Source organism: Microcaecilia unicolor, chromosome 10 (assembly GCF_901765095.1).
Source record: "Microcaecilia unicolor chromosome 10, aMicUni1.1, whole genome shotgun sequence".
Lineage (NCBI taxonomy): Eukaryota > Metazoa > Chordata > Amphibia > Gymnophiona > Siphonopidae > Microcaecilia > Microcaecilia unicolor.
The window spans coordinates 6,527,983-6,543,813 of NC_044040.1; the positions used below are offsets into that span (position 1 = coordinate 6,527,983).

The 15,831-nt window shown below is 45.2% G+C and overlaps 1 protein-coding gene across 1 annotated transcript in view; it reads right to left on the reverse strand.

The window, feature by feature from the left end:
* CAMK1D (calcium/calmodulin dependent protein kinase ID) overlaps nucleotides 1-15,831 on the reverse strand; it is a 310,716-nt gene that overhangs the window by 129,575 nt on the left and 165,310 nt on the right. The window contains exon 2 of the mRNA XM_030216962.1: nucleotides 6,123-6,254. Coding sequence (XP_030072822.1) covers nucleotides 6,123-6,254 — 132 coding nt within the window. The remainder of the gene's footprint in view (nucleotides 1-6,122; nucleotides 6,255-15,831) is intronic.

Sequence of the window (15,831 nt, forward strand, 5' to 3'; positions counted from 1 at the left end):
GTACAACAGGTACAGCTTGACATAAAAACCTGTTGACATGAATTGCTCATCTTAAAACTCTATTACAATGCAAAATTAATTTGCCTGAAAAAGTCCTTCATTGCTAGTAAACCGAGGCTGCTCTTTGCCAATACACGAAAACACAAAGAGGTTTTCAACAGGTAAAAGTACATTAAAAGGTTTCTGGGCACACGATTACTTAGTATGCTGGTGTACCAGATGGTGCTTTCTATCAATTGTTAAATTATCCTTTGGATTTATTATTACTCAAACGTCAAAAGAGTCAGCTTTGTCTGCAGGGTAAACATAATTTAATGATAACAACGTCTGATGGACCGAGCTGAGAAGCACATTTCTAGCTCAGTACAACACCAATATTTGTACGACTGGTTGAACTCTGACTTCAAAACAACCTTGCCGAGTTTCTGTTTTGCTCAGTTACCACTATGATCTTTTTAACCTACCGTGTTTCCCCGAAAATAAGACACTGTCTTATATTAATTTTTGCCCCCCAAAATGCACTAGGTCTTATTTTCAGGGGCTGTCTTATTTTTCGGGGAAACATCGGGGTTGGATCGGGGTTGGCCCGCCCGCCCTCCGTCGCTCCCGGAACTAACCTTAAACGCCTCCTTTCACCTTCGCAGCAAGCAGCAGCAGGGCAGGCCACTCCTTCCTTCCATGTCCCGCCCTCGCCTGACGGAACGTCCGCGAGGGCGGGGCACGGAAGGAAGGAGAGATCTGCACTGCTGCTGCTTGCTGCGAAGGTGAAAGGAGGCGTTTAAGGTTAGTTCCGGGAGCGACGGAGGGTGGGTGGAGGGGGGGGGCCTGGCGACCTCGGGTGGCGGGGCGGCCTTGTCCGGCTCTCAGCGGCCCTGCTTTCAAACAAAAATTTGCTAGGTCTTACTTTCAGGGGAGGCCTTATATCTACCAATTCAGGAAAACCTCTACTAGGTCTTACTTTCGGGGAAACAGGGTATGTTTCAACAAGGGACTTTTCTGAGTTCCTGATCGATCCCAACCACAGGAAGCAAACCCTACACCACAGATGCAGGAGTTCAGGCCTCGAACGCTGCAAAGAGATTAAGTTTTCACTATATCACCTATCTAGTAACTACCTCATATTTATTTAGACATTTCAACAACTTTATTGAAAACGTTCAATTGCAAACCGAGTTAAAACCTTTCCAAACAGCAAAATAATATTAACCCACCACTCTACCTCATTCTCACCGTTCATTTCACATTCCCACTATCACCTTCATGGAGTTTCCGCTTACCGCTCGCTATTTAGGATGTACAGCTGAGCTAACGCAGCAGCCCGGCGGTACTCCCCCCCCCCCCCACCACAACCACGCCATCATTTCCGGCGCTACACAAATTTGTAGCACCAGATACTACCCAGCGATAATCGGGCAGTGCCACGTGCTGCCCAGTTACCGCTGGGTTAGTTCGGGAGCCCTTACCGCCACCTCAAAGGTGACGGTAAGGGCTCCCTCCCCCCCCCCCGAAATGGCTGCGCGGCAAGTGCTTTACTTGCCGTCCGGCCATTTCCGGAAGGAAAGTGAGACTGCAGTAAAAGGGGGCCTGGGCACGCGTGTAAAACACACATCGGCGCCAACGCAGGCCCCCCTTTGCCGCAGCTTGGTAAAAGGGGGGGCTTTAGTATTGTTTCAACTTTCCATATATCATAATTTTTTCATAAAAACGTTGATGTTCTACTTTCATTTCTCCAAAATGTTCCCATCCATAGTTCTTTAATAATTGTCCATCGTAATTTTTAAATCTGCCTGTAAATCGTTTGATTTGTCAATGTCACAAGCAAAATTTTTCGACATTCTCCTCACCATTGCTCAAAGAGGTATTTTACAAAACTGGAAATCTGCACATCTATTGAATGTTCATTTTTGGTGGAATACAGTTCTACAACATCAGAAATTTGAGTTTGCCATGGCAGAGAAGTTTCAAACGACAATCTCTACGAAAAAAAAAAAGTCTGGTCTCCATTGGAAAACTACCTTCAATCTCCTCAGATGTAACATTGGCCCAATGTAAGGAACTTATATATCAGACACCTGGACATTTTTTTCCTATTTTCCTTCCCTACCTTATTTTTCTTTTGCTCCTCATTCCTTTTGCCTTTATAGGATGAATAACTCTTCTGGGCAAAGCTACCCAATGAGTAATTCCCAGGTTCCGTTTACAGGAGTCTGGCTAAACCAACTTCCTAGCTCTGTCCAGGGGTTATATATTATAAAGGAACCTGGCTGTTCTGGGCCTACACCAGAACTTTTCTTCTGTTAGAGAGAACTGGAATAAAAGTAAAGTCACTGCTGTGAAATATATTAATTTATTATATAGGTAAGAAAATAGAATGATACACCCTACACTACAGCTCAGCTGTACAAATGTAGCTCCTTTTCTTTACTGTTGCTTTATATTGTTACATTTGGAAAACCAAAAAAATATTTTGAAAAAAAAAAAAATAATTGTCCATCATGACCCAAACATTTTCACAGTAATGTCCACTTATCTCTGTCGCTTTCAGTTCCACAGATTGCGGTTCCCACTTGTATCTCAAACAATAGCGTTATTTTTTCGATGCAAGTTTCTTCATCTGGAAATAAACCACACCAACGTTCTCTCAAAGTTCTCCGTCTCTTACAGTCGCAGAGTGACAATTATTATCCACGTCTTTTTAATGATGTCAAACCCTACACAGGTCTGTGTTTCGCCAATTGCGCCTTCAGGGCTTTTGACTTGTAACCTTACACCACCTTCTTAGCCGCACTCCTAGGATGAACCTTCAACAAAGTCCAGGAACAATGGCGCCTCTGTACTACAAAAACGCCGTGCCGGTCGAAAAGGTTTTAATTCAGTTTGTAAATGAAAGCTTTCTATAAAGAAGTTTTTGAAATGTCTAAATAAATGTGAGGTAGTTACTAGACAGGTGATATATGATATTGTAACTAGAGTGGAAAAGGGATACTCAGATAGTGATTTCTAATGCATATTCATTAGGGATATTCTGAAAACAGTCTAGTAGAAAGTATAAAAATGACTTGTGGGACTTCATATGGAGGAGTGGAGGAGTGGCCTAATAGTTAGTGCAGAGGACTTTGATCCTGGGGAACTGGGTTCGATTCCCACTGCAGCTCCTTGTGACTCTGGGCAAGTCACTTAACCCTTCATTGCCCCTGGTACAAAATAAGTACCTGAATATATGTAAACCGCTTTGAATGTAGTTGCAAAAACCTCAGAAAGGCGGTATATCAAGTCCCATTTCCCTTTCCCTTATGACATCACAATATCAGAAGTGAGCCAAGTATCGGGCAATCAAGCCATTGTGACATCACTGATGAGGTTGGCTCTTATTGGTGGAATGAGTGGAGGAGTAGCCTAGTGGTTAGTGCAGCGGACTCTGATTCTGGGGAACTGAGTTCGATTCCCACTGCAGCTCCTTGTGACTCTGGGCAAGTCACTTAACCCTCCATTGCCCCTGGTACAAAATAAGTACCTGAATATATGTAAACTGCTTTGAATGTAGTTGCAAAAACCTCAGAAAGGCGGTATGTCAAGTTCCAGTTCCCTTTCCCTATTTGAGATTCTACATGGAATGTTGCTATTCCACTAGCAACATTCCATGTGGAAGCCTGCCCTTGCAGATCAGCAACGCGGCTGCGCAGGCTTCTGTTTCTGTGAGTCTGATGTCCTGCACATGCAGGACGTCAGACTCACAGAAACAGAAGCCTGCACGGCCGCATTGCTGATCTGCAAGGGCAGGCTTCTACATGGTATGTTGCTAGTGGAGGAGTAGCCTAGTGGTTAGTGCAGTGGACTTTGATCCTGGGGAACTGAGTTCAATTCCCACTGCAGCTCCTTGTGACTGTGGGCAAGTCACTTAACCCTCCATTGCCCCTGGTACAAAATAAGTACCTGAATATATGTTAACCGCTTTGAATGTAGTTGCAAAATACCACAGAAAGGCAGTATATCAAGCCCAATTTCCCTTTCCCATATTATCAGCATACAGGATTAGACCTGCAGATCCAAACACCCAGAAGTACTTAAGCCATGGCACAGGTAATATCTGCTTATTGAGTCCAAAATTCAGTCCTGGTTACTGGTTGAACAGTGCCCGATAGATTCCACCCTCCCCCCCCCCCCCCCCCCCCACTTGCAAACCAACAGGTTAATTTTTTTTCTTTTTTGTTTTAAATTCCAAACTTGGCCTTCTATAGCAGAATCGGAACAGCAGATGAGGGTTATGTTCATATCCACTGAATAGGGATATGTAAATGAGATGAGCAATAACTACATATCACGCTACAGAAAAAAACATCTAATGTGTACAGACTCCCAAGCCCAAATGGATCCAATTACAGGAAAAATAGAAGGTATTCTCTCATCCGCCCACCCTCTTCTTTATTCTTGGGTTAAGCTGCATAGTCCGTAGTCCTGCTTGTTCTTAGACTCAAAAATGTGTTGAATAACAGGCTGTCAATAGAGAACAGCATTCAGGGGTGACTCACGGCCATATTTTACAAAGCACAAACTCATTTGTCTTATAGGAGTTCACGGCATAAGTTCACAGTCTGAACATGTTAATCCTGGCCCTATTTTGTCAGTGTAATGCTTATCGCACACCTGTTATATTTCTGCGGAACTGTATTCTTTGCAATTTGTAACAGTGCGAGAATGATCTAAGGCAGTGATTCTCAAACTTTTTTCTACGGCGGAACCCAACGCCAGCTCCAGTAACAAAATGGCTGCTGGGACCTCTCGTGAACCTGCCACTGGAGGTCCCAGCAGCCACTGTGAGATTGGAGCTGGTATGGGCAGCAGCGAACGGCAGTGATCCTACCCATGTGGCCTCCGATCTCAAACTGGCTGCCAGGGCTTCCAGTGGCAGTTTCATGAGACTTCCACGGGAGGTCCCTGCAGCCATTTTGTCAGCGCAGATGGCATGAGAAAGAGTAACTGAGGATTGCTCCTGTCCCAACTGGATAGACCTTGCATTGAAGAGAATTCATGGAAACCAGTTTGGGAATCACTGATCTAAGATGTTGTGGTATAAGAACTTTCTAGACCACACGAGTCCCTTCTTGAAAGCTCTGGTGCATGCACTACCCTGTTGCTATCATTCATTTGCCGACGCCGGGGTGCCTACATGCTCATGGGGTGTAGCTACATGGGGGCATGGGTCCCCGTATATTTGGCCCTGGCCCCCCCGCCACCGCCAACCCCTTCGACCCCCCCTCCTGCCGCCAACTGTCCCCCGCCGTCGCTGTTGGGTACCTTTGCTGGTGGGGGTCCCCAACCCCCACCAGTCGAAGTCCTCTTCTCCGGCGCGGATGCGTTGCTGATCTGCAAGGCTTCTGTTTCTGTGAGTCTGCCGTTCTGCAGGACATCAGAGTCACAGAAACAGAAGCCTTGCAGATCAGCAATGCAGCCATGCCGGAGAACAGAACTTTGGCTGGTGGGGGCTGGGGACCCCCGCCAGCAAAGGTACCCGGTGGCGGGAAGGGGGTGTGTTAAAAGGGTTGGCACCAGGGGGGTTAAAGGTGGTGGTGGCAGTGGTCAAAAATGGCGGGGGGGGGGGGTCGGCGGCACCGGGGGGGGGCTAAAATGTGCCCCCTCACCTCGGCCTCTGGACCCCCCCCCCTCCCGCCGGTCTGGCTATGCCCCTGCCCTAAAAGCCCCATGTCCACATTACCTGTAAAACCCTGGTAAACACTAATGTACTGAAAGGTTCAGTTAAACAGGATTTCTGCTGGCTGTCTGAAGAAACCACGAGGCCTGTAAAGATGATATTCCAAAATCACTGTGCGCAAGCCAGCATGGGAAAGTTTTATCCACTCAGGGAGCAGAATATGCCGGAAAATTCACATCTTTAGAACTATGGCCAGTAATAACAGTGCATACAGGTCTCTGTCTCATACCCTCTCTCTTTTCACATCATACTCATTGAGCCCTGGCAGTGATAGGACCCCCCGTCATAGAAGTATTACAGATTTCAGTGCTAATCGGATGTAGGTTTCTCTTATATAGACTTTCCCTGATGAGAAGAGGCTGATTCATGAGATCTGCAAACAGAACCGGATTTCCAGCAGTGGGTCACTTACCTCCTCAGAACTGCAATTTCATTCTCTATGCTGCTCTCCTTCCCCTTCAGAGCTTTCTTTGGGATGCATTTCACTGCAAAGAGTTTCCCGTTGGTCTTCTCTTCAGCCAGAACCACTTCTGAAAACGCACCTCTGTGGAAAACCAAACGACAGTGTCAAAATGGAGTTCTCCTATGTTTAACACTATAGCTTATAAAAGAGGGGGCCCTGAGACTAAGTGTATAAGTTTTAAATCCTCACATAGACGGTCAGTGATTTATTTGTTTGAGGAGGCTGAAGCACAGCAGGGCAGCCGAGAGACTAGGCCGGGCCCTGGGCAAGGCCGCCCTGCCGCCCCCCGTCGCTCCCCCCGCCGCTGCAGTCCCCGGTCTCACCTGCCTGTCTCCACTGCTCCGGGCCCCACTGCATTCAAGGTGGCAGTCGCAGATCGCCTTTCTTTTGGCCTTCCCTCCCTGTGTCCCGCCCTCGTATGATGTAACTTCCGGTTTCCGCGAGGGTGGGACACAGGGAGGGAAGGCCCAAAGGGAGGCGATCTGTGACTGCCGCTTTGAATGCAGGGGGCCCAGAGCAAAGGAGGCAGGTAGGTGAGACCGGGAACTGCAGCGCCGGCAGCCTGACCCTGGCGCCGAGCCCCCCTTGGAGGCCCGGGCCCGGGGAATTTTGTCCCCCCCTGCCCCCCCCCCTCTCTGCGGCCCTGAAGCAGAGGAGTGGTTGGGAAAATGCTGTGCACAGACTTTCCCTTTCTTCACCTGCCCTCAATGTTCCCTCTAAGCTGTGCGGGATTCCTCCAACTGTATTCCTGCAAGTGGAGGGCATAAGTACATAAGCATTGCCATGCTGGGACAGACCAAGGGTCCATCGAGCCCAGAACCCTGTCACCAAAGGGAGGAGGGTGTCAGTATAGAGCACATGCAGAGGTGCAGGCGGGCCTGAGCAGTGCTGGGGACAGACCCTCTAAGCCCCAGGTGGGTGCTAGGTGTTCCGTGACAAAGCCCAAGTGTGGAGTCCCCCGGGTCTAGTTTATCTCTTCTGTTATTTAATATTTTTCATGACCATTGGGCTCATTGCTTTGTTAATGGGGTTCCCCACCCCTCACCTATCCACACCCATCCTGTTAGAATATCAATGATATGCTTTGATGTCCCCATGCATACCTCCGACCCACCCCCATCCTCCCACCCTGTCAGACTGTCATAGTAATGCTTGAATGTTTTCACTTATATACACTGTCAGCTAGCACATTTGCTTATTTCCGATCTGACGAAGAAGGGCAACCTTCGAAAGCTAATCAAGAAATGTATTAAGTTATGTCCAATAAAAAAGGTATCATCTTATTTTCTTTTCCATGTTTTATTTTGTTTGATTTCTATAGATTCTACATGGAATGTTGCTATTCCACTAGCAACATTCCATGTAGAAGTCGGCCCTTGTAGATCACCAACGTGGCCGCGCAGGCTTCTGCTTCTGTGAGTCTGACGTCCTGCACGTACGTGCAGGACGTCAGATTCACAGAAACAGAAGCCTGCGCAGCCTTCTACATGGAATGTTGCTAGTGGAATAGCAACATTCCATGTAGAATCTCCAATAGTAGCAACATTACATGTAGAATCTCCAATGGTATCTATTTTACTGTCATAGTAATGCTTGAATGTTTTCACTTATATACACTGTCAGCTAGCACATTTGCTTATTTCCGATCTGACGAAGAAGGGCAACCTTCGAAAGCTAATCAAGAAATGTATTAAGTTATGTCCAATAAAAAAGGTATCATCTTATTTTCTTTTCCATGTTTTATTTTGTTTGATTTCTATTGATAACCGTAAGAGTGGACTAACACGGCTACCACACCTCTCTATTTAACATGTAGAACCCCAAAGAGTAGCAAGATTCCATGTAGAACCCCAAAGAGTAGCAACATTCCAAGTAGAATCTCAAAGACTAGCAAGATTCCATGTAGAAGAAGGGCAACCTTCGAAAGCTAATCAAGAAATGTATTAAGTTATGTCCAATAAAAAAGGTATCATCTTATTTTCTTTTCCATGGTTTATTTTGTTTGATTTCTATTGATAACCGTAAGAGTGGACTAACACGGCTACCACACTCCTCTACTTAGGGTTTTTTGAATGCAGATAATGTGCAGTTGCAGACTGGATTTGTACCAATCACCTTAATGCGTAGAATTTGTCCACTTAGGTTGGCTTGATCCCTTTCTTCACCCACCAGTTGTTTTGATCTAGGTCATTTCCAGTCTTCTCAAGCGTAAAGAAATTTGATAGTTTGAATTTGGAACCCAACATATCAAGGGAACTGAGAGTGGTGTATTGGAAATTGAAACAGGTGAGAAGGCTACGACCTTTTTTGGATCCGAGTGCGTTTCACATAATGGTGCAGTCTTTAATTATGCCCCATCCGGATTACTGCCATGGCCTTTACATAGGTTTGGCAAAAAAAACGTGTACACGTGGCAGAAAAGTCTTCCGCACGGGTGATTTGGAATCAGGACTGTGGACTTGGAGTCACGGAGTTGGAAGCAATTTTGGATGGAGTTGGAGTAGGTAAATATGTACCAACTCTGACTCCAGCTTCAAAATAAACACTTGAACAATGTATTGCCAATTTTCATTTGACAGCATCTTTTGTTCGTGTTCTGTTAAAATGTCAAATAAATATATATTTTTTGTTTATTAGTTTTTATTTTGTAGATAAAGAAATATCCTATGTTTCTGTAATTAATCAAATTTCTCTTAGATTTACTATACATAGCAGTGGCGTAGCTACGTGGGTCCATGGGGGCCCCCTCAAATTTGATCCGGGCCCCTGGTTTGGCTGGCGGGGTTGCCCAATCCATGCCAGCGTTGCTTGCCCTCCTCTCTCTTCTTCCTCACGTGTGGCACGCTTCATTAAGTGAAACTGAGCATGTGGTGGATACCGGAGCTGAACAAGGCTTCAGCTGGTGGGGGTTGGGGACCTCCACTACCAAAGGTATTTGCTGCTGTGGGGTGCAGCAGGGCGGGGGGGAGGGAAGCGGTGAGGCAGTGGGGGGGGGGTGACAGTGGGGCGGCAGACTAAAATGTGCCCCCTCACCTTGGGCTCTGGCCCCCTCCCACCGCAAGGTCTGGCTACCCCCCTAATGCATAGTAGGAGTCAGAGTCGGGGTCGGGAAATAGAAAAATAGTTAGAATCAGAGTTGAAGGTTTAATGTAGCAGCTTCCCAAAGTGTTGCTCTGTTACGCCACTGTTAGCTTGATTGTATTGGTCACCTGTATCAGATTGATTGCAATTTAAGTTGATGAAAGTGACCGTGTTACTGTGTAAAAGCATATTTAGATGAAAGGAACCATCTGCCTCCTCGTCTGTCCACAATGCCCAGGTGACACCATAGTAATAAAACATATGTGACATCTCCTGATTTTATTCATATGTATTCAGAGAACTCCATGCTAGCAATTGTGATATATCGTTTTTATTATGCTTTCAAAAGGAGAATTCTTTGCTGAGCAAGATTTTAATTCATAAACGACTATAGATATGAGACGAGTTATTATGAGGGTAATTTTCGAGGCAACGGATGTGGGTAAAAAAGCATTTCACCTGTATTAATCCTGTGTCTGTAAATTGCATTCCCACTTAGCTTGAAAATTACCTCCTACATGATCGTTCTCAGTGAGCAGAGCAGAATTGTGCAAACACAGTATGAAATCTCACGGCATATGCAAGTATAATCCCATTATTTATTTAAAAAAAATAATAATTAAGCTTATTCCCTCCCCCACACGCCTGTCATGAACCAGCACTGGCACATGTACTGCAATAGTTAAATCAAAATAACATCCACTGGACCGTGTGATTATTTTAAAAGCAGTTACAAAGCGTCCTAGACAATGCATGGGACTGCCAAGGCTTGCTGAAAATGCTATGCCTGATGGACATCGGAGTGTATTCATGGGCAAATGCCACGTCTACATGCACTGCTAACCAAGAGTATTGAAATCAGGGAGTACGCTTGATAGATCCAGCCCGAAGGCTCAGTGGCAATTGCTGGGGACATCACCCAAAGTCCTCTCCACCATCTCCTCCTTGGGTATTCAAGGGGAGGTGGATGCTGCAAGGAGGAAAAGGGGGAATCCTAGCCAATGGTAATGCTTATTGGTCTGGGTCATCAAGGTAGGAAGCCAAAGGAAGCGGCCAGGCATCAAAACGATAAGATCAAGCGTCATATACTTCCAGAACCCTCCATTCATTAAACGATCACCGCTTAGTTCTGCCTTCTCCAAAACGTGCCCGCTTGGAATCAACCCGTCACAGCTCATTCTTGTTCCTGTCTCCTCATACCTGGAACAATCTCCTCCTTTCTTCTCTGTAGCAATTCCTCTTTTAAGGATTTTAAAACTAAACCTGGCTTTTCTGCTTAGCTTTTGGTGAAACAGTTGGCTGAAATTACCAGGGTTACCCTTTGACCCTGTCCAGGGCCATGCCAAGGGTCTGTGGCGCCCCCCTGCAAGGGATCGGGTGCCGCCCCCCGCAGGGAATCAGGTGCCGCCCCCCCGCAGACAAGCGGTTGGAGCGCGCCCCCCCCCCCCTGTGAAGATGATCGCTGTCCTCTCTCCCCTGCCCTCCCGCTCCCATATCCCAACTGCCCGCCCTCTTCTCCCCCCAACAAAATCTCTTTTAAATTTACCTCCGTCCGGCTGGCAGGGCAGCGAAGGCGCAGCGTCAGTGAAGGAGGCGGCGCTCCCGACGTCTCTACTAGTCTTCCCTTCGCTCAATGTCCCGCCTTCTTCGGACATCATTAGAAGGCGGGACATTGAGCAAAAGGAAGACTAGTAGAGACGTCGGGAGCGCCGCCTCCTTCACTGACACTGCGCTGTTCGCTGGCCTGCCAGCCGGACGGAGGTAAATTTAAAAGAGATTTTGTTGGGGGGAGAAGAGGGCGGGCAGTTGGGACATGGGAGCGGGAGGGCGAGGCAAGCATGGCGCGGTGGGGCGCCCCCCTGCCACGCTTACCTCGCTTACCGCGTTGGCACGGCCCTGACCCTATCCTTCTTTTGTATGTTTGCTGTACCCTCTTTTGGCAATGCTTGTGTCTCTACACTTAACACCCTGCTTTCCTATACATTAATGGAGTTCTTTTCTTGTTTCCTAATTTTTTAGCCTGTACACTGCTCTGTTCTGCCCGTCAGCTAGAGCGGTATTGCAAATAAACAAACAGGACTCAGCGGTACAATAAGCCTGATGCCCGTAATGAACAATATAACTCCTCTTCTCTGTAACACATGACTCTTAATCTACCATAACATCACTTTGCATTTGTTTCATCACCGGAGTTGGCTAACGCCTCTCCGGTACTATGTAAGCCACATTGAGCCCGCAAATAGGTGGGAAACTGTGGGATACAAATGTAACAAATAAATAAATAATACTGCAAATAAGTGTTAGTGTGCACTAAAAGTTGCACGCACAAATTTGAGTAACGAGCTAATTAGCGCCAATAATTGGCTGCTATAAATTTTTAGTGTTAATTGGCAACAATTTGGATTTGCGTGTGCATCTTGCTATATACTAACCTATAAAGATGTGCACGCAAATCTTTTTTTTTTTAATCATTTTTATTGAGTTTTCAAGAAAATTTAAACCAATATAACATACAACAACAAAACCAAATGCATTACGTATAGATAAATGTGACAATTTAAGTATAAATATAAAAGTCAAATCTCTCGGAGACGCTGATGTTTTGATGTAATGATCAAAAGGAGCCCAATGCTTCTTAAAAGCAGGCAATTGATGAAATTTAAAAGCTGCAGATTCTTCATAGTTTCTAATGGTACAAAGACGACTCCACCATTCACAAAAGTTCAAATGCAAATTGTTTTTCCAATGAAATACTATAAGATGGGTGGCCAGAGCCATCATTATATCAAAACAGTTTTGATATTGATCCTCAAGTGTAAGTTTAGGGGTTGAAGAACGAAGTATTATCACATCATATTTCAAACCAACAGGAGAGGAGAAGGGAATTATCGAACATATTCTTTTCCATATTAATTTCCAGTAGGTGGACACATGGGAACATTCAAAGAGTAGATGCTTCAGGTGACCAACAGGAGCAGAACAAGACCAACATTCTGGAGGAGATGTTGATCTGGTTAGTTTAGACACTTTGAAAAGGAGTCCAATAAGCTCTATGAAGAACAAAAAATGATGATTGTGTTATAGATTGTGTTTAGATTGTAAGCTCCTTTGAGCAGGGACCGTCCTTTTTTATTTTGTACAGCGCTGCGTAACCCTAGTAGCGCTCTAGAAATGTTAAGTAGTAGTAGTAGTATACCAGCAGAGAAAGTGGATTTAGACCAAAAGGTTAGCCAATCAATTTCATCGTGTCAGAACAATTCCAATTCCCGTCTATGTTGGAGCTCAAGACAGGGGTTTGTGAAAGACTCATGTATACATTTGTATATTCTCGATGCTTTCCTATTACCCATTACATAGTAACATAGTAGATGACAGCAGAAAAAGACCTGCATGGTCCATCCAGTCTGCCCAACAAGATAATTCATATGTGCTAATTTTGTGTACCCTACTTTGATTTGTACCTGTCCTCTTCAGGGCACAGACCGTATAAGTCTGCCCAGCCACTATCCCCGCCTCCCAACCACCAGCCCCGCCTCCACCATCAGCTCTGGCACAGACCGTATAAGTCTGCCCAGCACTATCCCCGCCTCCCAACCACCATCCCCGCCTCCCACCATCAGCTCTGGCACAGACTGTATAAGTCTGCCCAGCACTATCCCCGCCTCCCAATTACCAGTCCCATCTCCCACCACCAGCTCTGGCACAGACCGTATAGCATAGTATGACAAAAGGTAGTAAGATTAGTAGCATCTGACTGACCACCCGTGGTATGCAACAAATTTTGATAGACATTAGAGAGGGAAAGCCAAGAATCAGCATCAAGTGTAGTTAAATTACATTGTAGACAAGCAGATTCAGCAGAAGTCACATCATTACATATAGTAATTTCAGATAATGACCATATACCTTTTTCCTGCCACAGTGGCCAGTAGAATTACTTAATTTAATGGATGAATTAAACCAAATACTAATATCAGAAAGAGGAACATACATTTTAAATATTTTTCTCATAGTGGTGATGAGCTTCGCAGTAGCTTTAATTAAACGCATACCAGTGGGATATTGAAATGCATCCATCGAAGGAAGAAGATGAAGAGAAAAAGGGGAACTTAAATGCTTCTCAAAGTCAAGCCATCTAGGGAGGTTATGGTGATTATCTTTAGCACATAACTGAAATGGGGGCATAGTCATGGGAAGGGGCATGGGTGGCTCAAGAGTGTTGACTAAAGATAAGCACAGTATTATAGAATTTGCACCTAATTTACCAGTGAGAATTTCAGTTGGTGTAAATCTTGGGTGCAGACCCCAGCGCTATGTGCTAGTCTACAAATGGCACCCAACGCTCGGTGTGCATTTTTTGGGCTCCATTTACGGAATTCTAGTCCTAAATGGGTCCGAGAGAGGATACGAGCAAACAGAGGAACAAAGATCTCATCCTTGCATTATGACACACTTTTATGACATCACATTTATTGTTTTAATTATTTTTATTGATAGGAAAACAAGCTCAAGAGAACATTGTACAATTACCGAAGCTGAGTTTTACAAACACCACTATGGAGCCCTTTTACTAAGCCGCGTAGGCGCCTACACGCACCCAACATGTGCCAAATTGGAGTTACCACCCAGTTACCGCTTGGCCCTTGTGGTCATTTCAATTTTGGCACACGTCCGCTACACGCGTCTAAAATATGTTTTATTTTCTGACGCGCATAGACCATTACCACCTAGTTACCGCATGAGACCTTACCACTAGGTCAATGGCTTTGGTAAGGTCTCAGACCCAAAATAGACATGCGGCAATTTTAATTTTGCCGTACGTCCGTTTTCGGCAAAAAACAGGCATTTTTTGTAGGTGCACTAAAAAATAATTCTGCGCACGCCCAGGCCATTTTTCAGCGCACCTTAGTTAAAGGACCCCTATATGACTAAGTAATAGGAGAAAGAAAAAGATCTAGAGTTTTCCATTTCTTAAGTTTAGCTGAAGGACCCAGTGAGGAACAGACTGTTCATATTTTTTGTATACTAAAATCCAGTTCCACCAAAGATAGACATTCACTTGAGAGTTGTCCTTCCAATGTGAAATAATTAATTTTAATATTAGAAAATCAAACAATAATTTATCTTCATCTGAAAGGAAAAATGGAATACAGATGGACTTTCAGATTATATATTTTGGTAAAAATGATGGCTGGAAACCAAATATCTCTTTCAGCTTATCCCAAATATCTGACCAAAAAAAAGAACTAGATTAGGGCATTCTAGTAAGACGTATAAGAGTTCCTGTGTACCTTTTGCACGACCAGCAGAGGTCAAAGTTTGAGGAACCAGACACTTTACTGTTTCTTGGAGTCCAAAGAGCTCCACGATACATGAAGAAAAGAGATTGCGTAGCTGATAAGGAGGCTCTTGGACCAGTTGACCAAACATGAAACCAATGGGTGTCTGATAATGAGTCATTGAGATCTAATTCCCATACTTGTTGAGTAGACCTACATCACATTTATGTTCAGGGCTCAGTTTAGATATTCAACAGATATCAAATGCCATAAAAAAAAGTACAGTAATGTCCACGAAAGGTTAAAAAGATGATAGAAGGAATAAGAATAGCAAACGATCGGCCGCAAAGTCTATGTTTCTGATTTTATTCGAACCAGGGAAGGAAAACACCAGAACCTGGTAAGGTTAATTCTCAGTTCTTTATCCGCTCATTTTAAGAAGGCGCTCACCCTGGTTTTGCAAATTCTGTAGTTTTCTTCCCTTTATGCATTGGTGGATGTTTGTCCAAGTTTAATGATGGAGACAGATACTGGATGTTTATGTTCATACTTCACCTCTTTTTGTGCATTTGGATCTGTTGAAGATATTAAGTAGACCTGGATGCCTACGATAGTAGGTTCTGTATCTGCAATTTCTATGAGGACCATTCCTCCTTTGGTTAGTCACAACCTCTTGAGCCACTGCTGGATGCAAATGTATGCAGAGCTGCCAAGGGGGGCCGATCCACTCAGCGGGAGATTCAGGGTCTGCCCCCAGCCCACCCCAGCTCTGCCCCACAGCGCCCCACCCATTGTTCCACCCACAACTCCACCTATTTCTCCGCTCCTAGCACAGCTGATTCGCAGCCAGCAGCTATGGGAGTGGTCTCCCCATCCAGCGGCAGCAGGAAACGCCTTCATAAAATGTCATCTCCTGCTGCCGTGTGGTCAGCAGAAGGAGGACATGGTGCTTTATGAAGGCGCTTCCTGCTATTGCTGGACAGGAGGCCACTCAGTGGGAGATCCTGATTTCTCGGTAGGAAATGACCCACGGAAGCGGGAGACTTGGCAGGTCTGTGTATGCTAAACACACATTACTGACTGCAAGTCCCATTTTAAACAGCGGGGCCTGTTTAATACTGTACTATAATAAATTCAGCCGCACTTTGTACCTGAGGAAAAAGGGACTGAAGTGACTGACCCAAGAAGACAAGGTGCATCGGTGGAATTTGTGTTCAATTCTGGTCACCGCATCTCAAGAAAGATATAGTAGAATTGGAAAAGGTGCAGCGAAGGGCGACTAAAATGATAGCGGGGAT